This window comes from Lissotriton vulgaris, chromosome 9 (genome assembly GCF_964263255.1).
Source record: "Lissotriton vulgaris chromosome 9, aLisVul1.2, whole genome shotgun sequence".
NCBI lineage: Eukaryota > Metazoa > Chordata > Amphibia > Caudata > Salamandridae > Lissotriton > Lissotriton vulgaris.
Window position 1 is genome coordinate 500,019,340 of NC_141697.1, and position 10,997 is coordinate 500,030,336.

Consider the following 10,997-nt stretch of genomic DNA (forward strand, 5'->3'; position numbering starts at 1 on the left):
ATCCAAATATGAAAATTACTATTGGTCCATTGGGGGTGAAAGACTAGAAGTAGTGAAATCATATCCCTTCCTTGGAAAGATTGTCATGAGCAATCTAAGTGAAAAAACCCACACTGAGAATAACAGCAGAAAAGCCCTTGCTCAAGGGAAGAGTCTTATTTCCCTTTACAAAGCGACTGGCAGAAGGCATTTTTCCATATTGCTCGAGGTTTTCCGAGCAAAAATCCCTGCATCCCTAATCTACGGATTAGAAATTGTGGATATGGCATGTTGGAATTTTTTGGATTCTACCGAAGGAAAAATATTACATAATTTAGCTTCTGTCAATACCGCAAATTCTACGTCTTCGTTAAGACGAGAATTCGGCCTGCGTAGCTCTCGGGCTCAGGCAGCTGCGAGTGTGGTGCGTTGGGTTTTTAACATTGCAAGAGGAATGCCTGGCACATTGAGATATCTAATAAAAAGTGAGCTGCTGGGTTCCTTTAATGCTTATTCCTCTATTGTAAGGAATTTCCGGCAGGCTGTTATGCTACTACAGCTAGACGAACAAAGTCTCTTTACACTAGCTGCTGCTCAATTGAAGTTATCTTTAAAAACTGCTTCTTGGGAGTTGAGCTATAGAGTTGATAGTGGGACAAGTAAAGCGGTGAGAGGAATGTTCCCCATTGGTAAATTTTGTGAAATAAAAACACCCCAACCATACATATGCTGGAATCTTCCCCATGGAATTAGGCGATTTATGCTTTTGTTAAGGTATAATCTACTCCCGTTAAATTGCCTTCTGTCCAAATGGTATGGTGGTTCAGATATCTGTAATTTTTGTAATCATAATACCCAGGATATGTACCATGTAGTTTTCGTTTGTCCGGCCCTCATGGCATTTAGACGCAAATGGTTAAGACCTATGTGCCTCCAACTGGGTATTGGTACTGCCTTTGATTTTATTGAAGCAATGCTTAATCCTCCAGACGAAATGTTTTGTTTTAAATTATTTTACTTCTTCAAATGTTTTTTAACATTATATTGATTACTTAATATTATGTAAATTTCTTTTGTATTCTTATGAAAATTGTTGTTTGTTTTTCGTGAATCTTTATGTGGACCTCAATCTGGTTCCGTTATCATAAATAAATAAATTTGAAATTTGACTAGCAGAAAGTTCACTTTATTACGAGGGTCCTGATTAGTTCCCAAACCATCGTAATATATTTCAGTACATTTTGCGGCTATGCCTGAATTTCCACCTCAAAGCATCTTGTAGTGCTTTCCACAGACTTGACCACTCCAGTTTCATTTTGTTGGATATATTCTGAAATGCTTTGCTTTCTGTTATTTAGGACTACTCTGTCCTTTATCAAGATATCATTGAGGCACCATTGCACCCCCTGCTTTCATAGTTTAGTGCTTGAGCTATTGATTGTTCATGTGATGCCGATAAGTTTGAGTCTTCTCTTAAAGGGCATGGAGATACCATTCATCTCACAGGATATAATCTATACGAGTGTAGCTGAATAGTGGATGTATTCTGATCCTAAGGGTGCCAGGCCCTCCTCCTATCTCATAAACCCAACTCTTCCAGATGTACTTTACTCGCTACTGAGTAGACCATGGTATTTTCGCTTTATTCTGTTGCTCCACTTATAAACATATTTAAATCCTCCGCTATTACAGCTGGTCCTGTCTTCTATGCTGTTATTGCTTGGATTGCTTAATTCAGGAACTGTTCCTGGCCTTGATTGGGGTATTATATGGTGAAAGTGGTCCGTGGCTTACCACGATGTATGCCCGTTATCGCTACCCGTTTACCCACCTTATCCTCTAGGCATCCCTCTGTTTTGAAAGGACATTTATGAAGGTTCCCACTCCAGTTGTTTTATTCTGTCCCTCTTTTAATCATCTTGTTTAACACTGTCCAAGAGCCCCTCATTTTTAGGTCGAGCTGACCTAGCTTTCAATGCGAAAGCATTGAAAGCTGTCAGCGAAGACAACTAATGTTGCCCGTATTTGGGAAAGTGGACACGAGAGGGTGCACGAGCGCAGACGCGGATTTCACCTCGTGGGCGCGCACGTCGCCGTGCCCCTCTTGTGTCTCATTCCCTAGCGCAAACACACTCCACACTCACACATGCGCACATACACAGCCACACACACTGCATACACACACGCAGACCCACGCGCACACACACTGACACATTCGAACAGACACACGATTGTACACCCCCCTCCCCTCCCCTACCCTCCTCTCCCCTCCCCCTCACCGGGCTCTTTCGGCGTGTTCCGTGTCTCCTCTGCAGCGCTGGTCGGAGTCGGCCGGCTTCACTGCTTCCTCGGCGGCGGCGGGCGGGACTTCCTGCTGGATTGCAGGCCCCGCCCCCGTCTCTGCCAAAAGCGCCTGACTTCCGGTTTTCACGGAGCAGGGCTGCGGCGGTGATTTCTTTTGGGGGCAAGAGCGGTAGGCACCCTCGAATTTGCGCGGCCAATGCGTGTTAGGTTGTGTAATTGATGTTTGAATTAGTTAGACATATTGTAAGTTGATTAAATGGCACCCTAAAAAAGACGACGGCGCTTTGAGCTACTATTATTTGGGGTGGCCTGATAATGTTAGGGGTATGCGTTTGAATATCGTCTTTTTGGTGCCAGTGCATCATTGATTGATTAATGCTCATTTCTCATTTGCCGCTCACATCAATGATTACTTTTGTGAACTTCAACAATGTTTTTATTTCCCGGGTAGTTGGTGCTTGTTGCTATTGATGTTGCGCGCCGGTGCTATTAGCAGGAAAATCCAATGTGATAGGTGGAAAGCTTGAATTTATCCCCGCCACTGGTAATTGCTGAGGCCACCTTCCGTTTTCTGATTGATATACCCTCGTGCAGATTCCTCCCCATAAGAATATCCAGAGGTGGTTCCTCCATTAACGTGGAGGAACGTCGCCCCACTGTTTTAAAGGCCCCCCCAAGTTTCGGGACGTGGGTGGGGCCGCTGCTGACTGGGCGCAGCAGAAAGACGTGATGGGCAGGGCACACCCACAAGCTAGGGGATGCTGCTTTAAAGTGTTTGTTACCTCAGAACGATGAAAGGCTGAGTTGGACCTTCGGCATCCAAAGCGGTGCCCACGAGTCACACGCAGTTCTTAAGAAGGGTTGACTTAGCTCACGGAGTCATCAGGCATGGTGTTGGATTGGTCCCAGTTTTGTGAACAGAGTAAATCTCCCCGCCTCATTTCTGCACTGCAGGGCAGGACACGAAAGGGAAGCAGGGACCAGCCCTATGCAAAACCTTGGGGCCTTTTTCCCCTCTCCTGGAAACATTCTTCGGGGTCCGCACATTTTTGTGTTCTTTGACAAGGGATAGTCAAACTGAACCACAACACAGTAGTCTTTGTCGCACACTTGGATGGGTATTCCTATCACTGTGCGAGGAATTCATCAGCACTCAATGGCATGCAGGAGGGCGTTCTCACCCTCCTCTCTGGGGCACTTAGTGTGTGGTGAGTTCAGAGCCAACAGCAAGCAGGCGAGGTGAAGTGCGATTTGTTCCCACCATAAACTCTGGGAAGCTTCGTAACGGAGTAGTGAGTTTAAATATCCTGCCACGGAATATCATGAAGGTAAGCGAGTATACATAGACCAGTATGGATGCACTGTTCTTACCTCCAACTACATGTACCTTGACAATCTTCAAGGTACGTAGATGTTAAGCATAATAAATATACAATTGCATATACATACTTTCAGATTGTTTTCTTAGTCATATTGGTTTGGTAGTATGTATTTTATTCTGGCCGATATATTTTGTAGCAGAATCTGTGCATAATGTTCTTTCTGTCGACCCTTCTGATACCCGTCAGCCGCGCAGGGTCGGGGAGAGCAGTGTGCTCACAGAAGTCTTGCTAGACCCTTATCAGACAGGAGGAGCTGGGAAAAAACACCGGTCATGGAAGAGAACTCATTCTGTACTCACAATGCAATATTAGTATTGGCAAAAATGTGTAACGAGTCGCCACAATAATAGTATTTATTTAAAACGTAACCTGCCTGCATCTCAGAAGGGTTGTGTTCTTTTCCCTTTGCCTGTCTGTGCACGGTCAAGAAGTCTCTTTTGATCTATCTCACTGGCAGGAAGGAGCCTGGGCTTGAGGGCCGGATTGTGATTGCGTAACATGAAGTTGATAAACAACAAGCAAGTGTCTAGGGGGGGTGGTGAGGGCTCGCCTCATGGTTTAGACCCTATGCAACACACACTCCACACAATACCACTCAGTGCCACAATTATATGCTACATAATAACACTGCACTCAATGCCACATACACTCCAAACAATACCACTCAGTGCCACATAATTGCACGCCACACAATTACACTCTACTGAATACATCATACACTCCACATAATTACACGCCACATAATTACACTGCACTCAACGCAACATACACTCCAAATACCACTGTGTCACATAATTACACGCCACATAATTATACTCTACTGAATGCAACACACTCCACACAATACCACTCAGTGCCACATAATTATGCTTCATAACTACATTGCACTCAATGCAACATACACTCCAAATACCACTCAGTGCCACATAATTACACTGCACTCAATACAACATACACTCGAAATACCACTCAGTGCCACATAATTACATGCCACATAGTTACATTGCACTCAATGCAAAATACACTCCAAATACCACTCAGTGCCACATAATTACACGCCACATAATTACACTCTACTGATTAGACTGCGCTCAATGCAACATACACTCCAAATACAACTCAGTGCCACATAATTACACGCCACATAATTACACTCTACTGATTAGACTGCGCTCAATGCAACATACACTCCAAATACAACTCAGTGCCACATAATTACACACCACATAATTACACTGCACTCAATGCAACATACACTCCAAATACAACTCAGTGCCACATAATTACACACCACATAATTACACTGCACTCAATGCAACATACACTCCAAATACAACTCAGTGCCACATAATTACACGCCACATAATTACACTGCACTCAATGCAACATGCACTCCAAATACCACTCAGTGCCACATAATTACACGCCACATAATTACACTGCACTCAACATCTAAGTCACGTAAATACAACACATATTGCATTACAAATGCTATAGGTGTCACATTTGCGAAAGTTAAAACTAATGGCATTGTAAATGACAAAGCTATTAATTTTGGTATTTTCAAAACCAACAGATAAATATAAAATTTGTCATTTACAATACCAACAGCTCAAACTTTCCTAATGCGAGACCTATTGCATTGCAAATGCTTGTTTTTCCTAGTTTCCCCACATGTAACTTAAACTGTCAAGTTGAAAATCTCTTACAGTTAGCAGAACAGTACTTCTCATAAGAGCATCCTTTCACTAAAATCATTCCTGTATTCAGTGAAGGCTTTTTATGATAAAGCTCAAATGAACAAAGACTATTATCAAATGTGCAACGTAGAGTTCTTTCTTATATTTTGCATGCTTTAAAGATCAATTTAGCAATACGTATTACTGACAATTTTCATTCCTTTTGTTTTATAGGATGCGGATTCTTCATATTTTTCTAAGAAGGCAAAATCTTCATAATGGACGTCACTGGCGGATACATCATATGACCTGTTAACTACAAGAGAAACCAGCATTTGAATCACATTATAACTCCTGCTTCTTGTTGGCAGCAAACGTATTTTCCCCAGCCACACTATGAAACAAGAAACAAAGTCAACAGGAAAAAAAAAAGAGTAACTTGTTATCATTTGTATTAAAAATCATTATTGCCACGTTATTTAGTTTCTATAAATCAGTGTTCACATTTCCTTTTCTACAAAGGCTTCAATTTGGAATACAATTGATCTGTAACAACCCCTAAATATGGTTACAAACCAATTGAAGATATGAGTTATTGACTTTCACTGTGTGGGTTCGTCTGCTAAAGCATGCAAAATCTCTTTGTGAAACACCAGGTTAAAAAAATGCAAGAATCTGCGCGGAAACAATGCTTTCAAAGTTAATCACCAAAGACCTTTATACCCCCTTATTTCACTGCCCTCAGAATTACAAAGATCATCCGTAACAGTAATTCTGGGTGTGAAATTGTAGGGTGTAATGAAGTGGCACACTCCAGTAAGTCTTCAAATTAGGTTTATTCCACTAAAAGGATCCCATCCATAACAGCATAGCAGTCAGGGAGCAGGCTCAGCTTCAACTGCCTCAAGTGCTCCTTACATCATACCAGAGGCGCAACTAGAGCCAAATTTCGGGGGGGGGCTAAGAACAAATTTCGGGGGGGGGGGGGGGGCTGAACCTTTAATCAGTAGGCAGAGTGGAGCTGCAGGGGCTCTTAGAAGGGGTGAAACAACTGCAAGGCCTAATTAACATTCAAATGGTCTTTGAAAGACCTGTGAAATGTTCGGGTGCTGCTCTGTGTGTGCCTGGGATCTGTTTGATCCCGGGCTGCCCACACGAAGGGGAGGGGGGGAGGGGGGGAGGGGGTGGGAGAGGCTGAAGCCCGGTGAGTCCAATGGGTGTTGCGCGCCTGCATCATACCATTCCGAAGCTCTTGGCAACTGGAGCAGGAGCCTAGAATACTACACATCTCCCTTCCTTACAAACAGACTTGAATTAGGAACAACAGTAACTTTAAATTTAATTGAAAAAAAAACTGAATATAACCAGAGAAAAATGACAGCATGACAGATGGAAAAAAAGCAGCAAGACATTCACTTAATGTAATCTCTTATAATATGCTGGAGAAGAAGACACTCTCGCAGACTTGCGAATGGCTCCTGAATTCCCAGGAGAACCATTTGAATGACCAGAGCAGTTAGCCAAGTTAGAAGGATGAGTAGGAATCAAATCATCTGTAACTACAACCACTCTATTTAAGTTCCAAATGCGATGAACAGACGTTTTTACATTATTATTAAATATTTTGATAACCTGTATGGGTTTCAGAAACGCTGTGGAAGAAAAACCTCTCCTGCAAGGATTTTAATCAACACCCTATCTCCCACTTTCACAACAGTCTTGTTTACACTTTTTCTACGATCATAAAGCTCTTTACGAGCTTCAATCTTCCTTGACTCTGCCTCCCTCCAGTCATTCTCTCCATAGTATACATCACAATTGGATTGCATGTCATTGACCCAAGTATGAGACACTAATGTGTTGGCACGCCTACCCCTGAATAATTCAAAGGGAGTTTTTTTTAGTTATGGCATGGAAAGACAATCTGTAAATCTCAACTTTCTTGCAAATTTCTTACCGCCAATTCAACCCCGCAGATTTTGCCATCTCAATGGTCTCTTTAAAGACCCGATTGAAACGCTCCACCATTCCATTAGTCTCTGGATGCTAGAAATAACACTTTATGCATCAAGCATAAAGTGTTATTTCTAGCATCCAGAGACTATGCACCGAAGCAGTTCCATCTCTCTAGAAACTAATTGTACTCCATTATCAGTAAGGATTGTATTAGGTATACCTTCCCTGGCTATACGTTTTTCCAAAAATGCTTGTACATGTTTAGTTTCCACACCACGTGTAATGGTTATCTCTGGCCATCTGGTAAACAAATCAACCAGAAAACACCACTCTGCACCAGAGGATCGAGTATGACCAACAATATTGAGACCGACTTCCTTCCAAGGACCATCAGGGCAATCTCTTATGACCATGGGTTGATGTACCAACAGGATTTTCGGACCAGATGGGATCAGCTCCTGAGAGCCCCTCTAACCCAGCCGGAACGTAACCACCTCCCTCCTCAGGACCATCTATCCAGGCACCTGGGTACCTACCTGAGGATGGGGAACTCGCAATATACAAGCTCATATCATCAGAAACACCACTAAATCTATAGGGATACTAAGAATACTCACTGATTACTAAGGACATCCATGCCCTACACCACACTCATACCTCATAGTCTCGCGACCACATGGGTTCAGACTAATCTACCCTGGGGCAGTTCTGATTATCTACCATTACACACTGATTACCCTCAGTGCTCACTCAAGCCGCAATCTTGCGGGTATACACACTGCTCACCCTCAGTGCTCACTCGACACGCAATCCAGCGTGTCTACACACATGGGCCTGCAGTCCCAGTGCTCTCATTTACACACGGTCCGCAATCCGGCAGACCTACACACCCCTCTGTCTTAGGTGCTCTCATTCACACACGGTCGGCAATCCGGCAGACCTACACACTGACCATAATCAGTGCTCTCACTAACGCCACTTACCAATGACGACCACTTTCCTATGAATACCTTCAGCTCTCTGTCTCTCTATGTTGGGAAGTCTCTCTCTCAATTCACTAAGGGCTCGCTACTACAATAATATTATGGGATGGCCAAATTAATTAGTATAATCTTTATCCCTTAGTTGCAGGTCTCCTATCTCCCTAATTATTCAACTATCACTTACCTGATCAGGGATAACATCTGTTCAAACAGTAATACCTGACTAGGTTATCTCCACTGTATGGGGACAAAAGATATACACCACACTAGTTCACTAAGAACTGGAGTATCTTTATTGTAACAATGATGAAGTAAACATACACAAATCTGTGGGATCTCTATGACTAACAGTAACTTTAACACACCGCTGAAAGAAAAGGATTAGACATACAGTACAAGGTTATCTGCGGGATAACAGGAACTTTTAACACACCGCTGAAAGAAAAGGATTAGACATACAGTACAAGGTTATCTGCGGGATAACAGGAACTTTTAACACACCGCTGAAAGAAAAGGATTAGACATACAATAGCCTAGGGAATAAGGACAAGATTAAGGTGTAATTGTAAAGGGGACTAGTTTAGACTACCTCACCTATTAGAAGGAAGATTTCTCTCTGACTCTGGTGGGATCAGGGCTCTCTCTGTCTCTCCCTCCGTCACCACAACACCACGCCTCTGGTTCAATTGCTCCAGCTGACAGCCTTAGCTCCTCCATCTGCTGTGCACTGCTCTCTGCACTGCTCTCTCTTCAGCTTCAGCAATCATCTGCCTTCTTTCTCCATTCCAGAACTGCACTGCATTCTGCAGCTCCAGCAGACATCCTGCTCTCTCTCTCTTCTGCAAGAACCAAAACTGCACTGACTCCAAGCTGAACTGACCTCCAAGCTGAACTGACCTCTCCTCCTCTCCTGCAGCTCGCTAATATGGATTCCTCTCCCCTCATGGAAATTTCCAACAGAGGGCTGCCTCCCACCGAATTCCTGTGCTAGCTCCAGAGCTCTTTGCGCAACCGCAGTGGCCAGCTGCTTGTTACGTCTGGGCCCAAGAGACCAACACATTCCTCGGATAAGAAGCAGTCCTGACTGGTTTTCCTCTAGCAGTCAACAGCCTTAGCTATAAACTTTACCTTTACCCCTGAAGCCTCTCAGCTCCATCAAAATGGAGTCCCTCTAGTTCTGGGCCTGTAGGCCTAAGAAGGATGAAATAACCCTTAGCTCTGTCAGAGTACCTACATAAACCATACCAATGTGTAATATAAAGTCAGGACCACAGGATCCAACCTCTACTATAAGCAAAAATGACAGGCCAAAGCCAATAGGCAATAGATGGCCTCTTCTAGGTCTGGAAGAAAGGGCTTAAAAGGGCCAACACAAGCTAGGAATACGTATCCTAGATGTGAGCAAGATTAAAGTCTATATCACTGCCAACTAGGGCCAAAAGCCTGTCTATACATTCCACCCTTAGACTTTATCTCGCGAACATCTATAAACAATAACATCCATATAAACAAACATCAACATAATCTATCAACAAAAATCAAAAACCAAAAAGACTCTCTAAAATGAATGACAACTTAAGGAAATTCCACCTGAAACTTAATGTAGGGAATACAAATCTAACAACCAACTGAAAACAAATCAAAGCACCCTTGACCTGAATGCTAAAACATATCTAAGATTTGATCTGATAACAACAGAAACTAACCAAAGCATTCCCAAACTAAATGTGCCTCAACTTCTAGTGATAACTGGTGAAATCTAGTGATATAGGGACTTATTTGTTGAATGAAAACAGCAAGGGGCCTAAATGGAGACTTCCTACTTCGGACAACTTAAGAACTAAATGTGCCTCAACTTCTAGAGATAACTGGTGAAATCTAGTGATATAGGGACTTATTTGTTGAATGAAAACAGCAAGGGGCCTAAATGGGGCCTACCTACTTCGGACAACTTAAGAACTAAATGTGCTTCAACTTCTAATGATAAAACAACAAAGGGCCGAAATGAGGCCTACCTACTATGGCCAACTTAAGCTAAGGATAACTCATGAAATCTATTGGTGTAGGGCCTTGTTTGTGGAATACAAATAACAATGGGCCTAAATGAGGCCTACCTACTTTGGTCAACTTAAGGAAAAATTTGGTGAAATCTGAGAAATAAACATGACAAACGGTTCTCAAGGTCTGGGCAAACATTAATAATAAATGTAGGACATAACCATACTAAAAGACACACCTCCCAGGACAACTGAAAGTCTAGGGTAACCACCCTTGGATCAATCAAAGTGAAAGTGTAATAACAGGAAAATAAAGATAACCCCATTCCTACAAAATAGCTGATGTAGCACTATGCATATTAGGTAATGAATCAAAGAAATTTATCTAAATGTGGTGCATATATAAAAGACACAATATCACAAAACAGTTAGCACCTAGTTTCTCACTGTATCACACTGTGGAACACATGTGTGCACCACCATTTAAAAATTAAAAATTTTCTGTATCGATCCATCATTGGCAAAAACTGTTTTGCAGAAAACAGGAAAACTATAATAGGTGAAAGATAAACCATTGTAAGATATCATAGCATACTAAGAGCAAAATTTAAACAAGTTCAGTCATATGAAACTGCATAAACATTAAAAGATGAACAGGACGGGAATCATTTCGTATGGGGCCTGTTCGTGGTGATTGCAAAGAAAAACATGGGAATA

At 42.5% G+C, this 10,997-nt stretch overlaps 1 protein-coding gene across 1 annotated transcript in view; it reads left to right on the forward strand.

Annotated features, from left to right (window-relative positions):
• Nucleotides 1–5,822, forward strand: part of DHRS7 (dehydrogenase/reductase 7) — a 341,569-nt gene extending 335,747 nt beyond the window's left edge. The window contains exon 7 of the mRNA XM_086937958.1: nt 5,579–5,822. Within this exon, the coding sequence (XP_086794084.1) occupies nt 5,579–5,623 (45 nt within the window). The 3' untranslated portion in view covers nt 5,624–5,822. The remainder of the gene's footprint in view (nt 1–5,578) is intronic.
• Nucleotides 5,823–10,997: the final 5,175 nt, after the last annotated feature.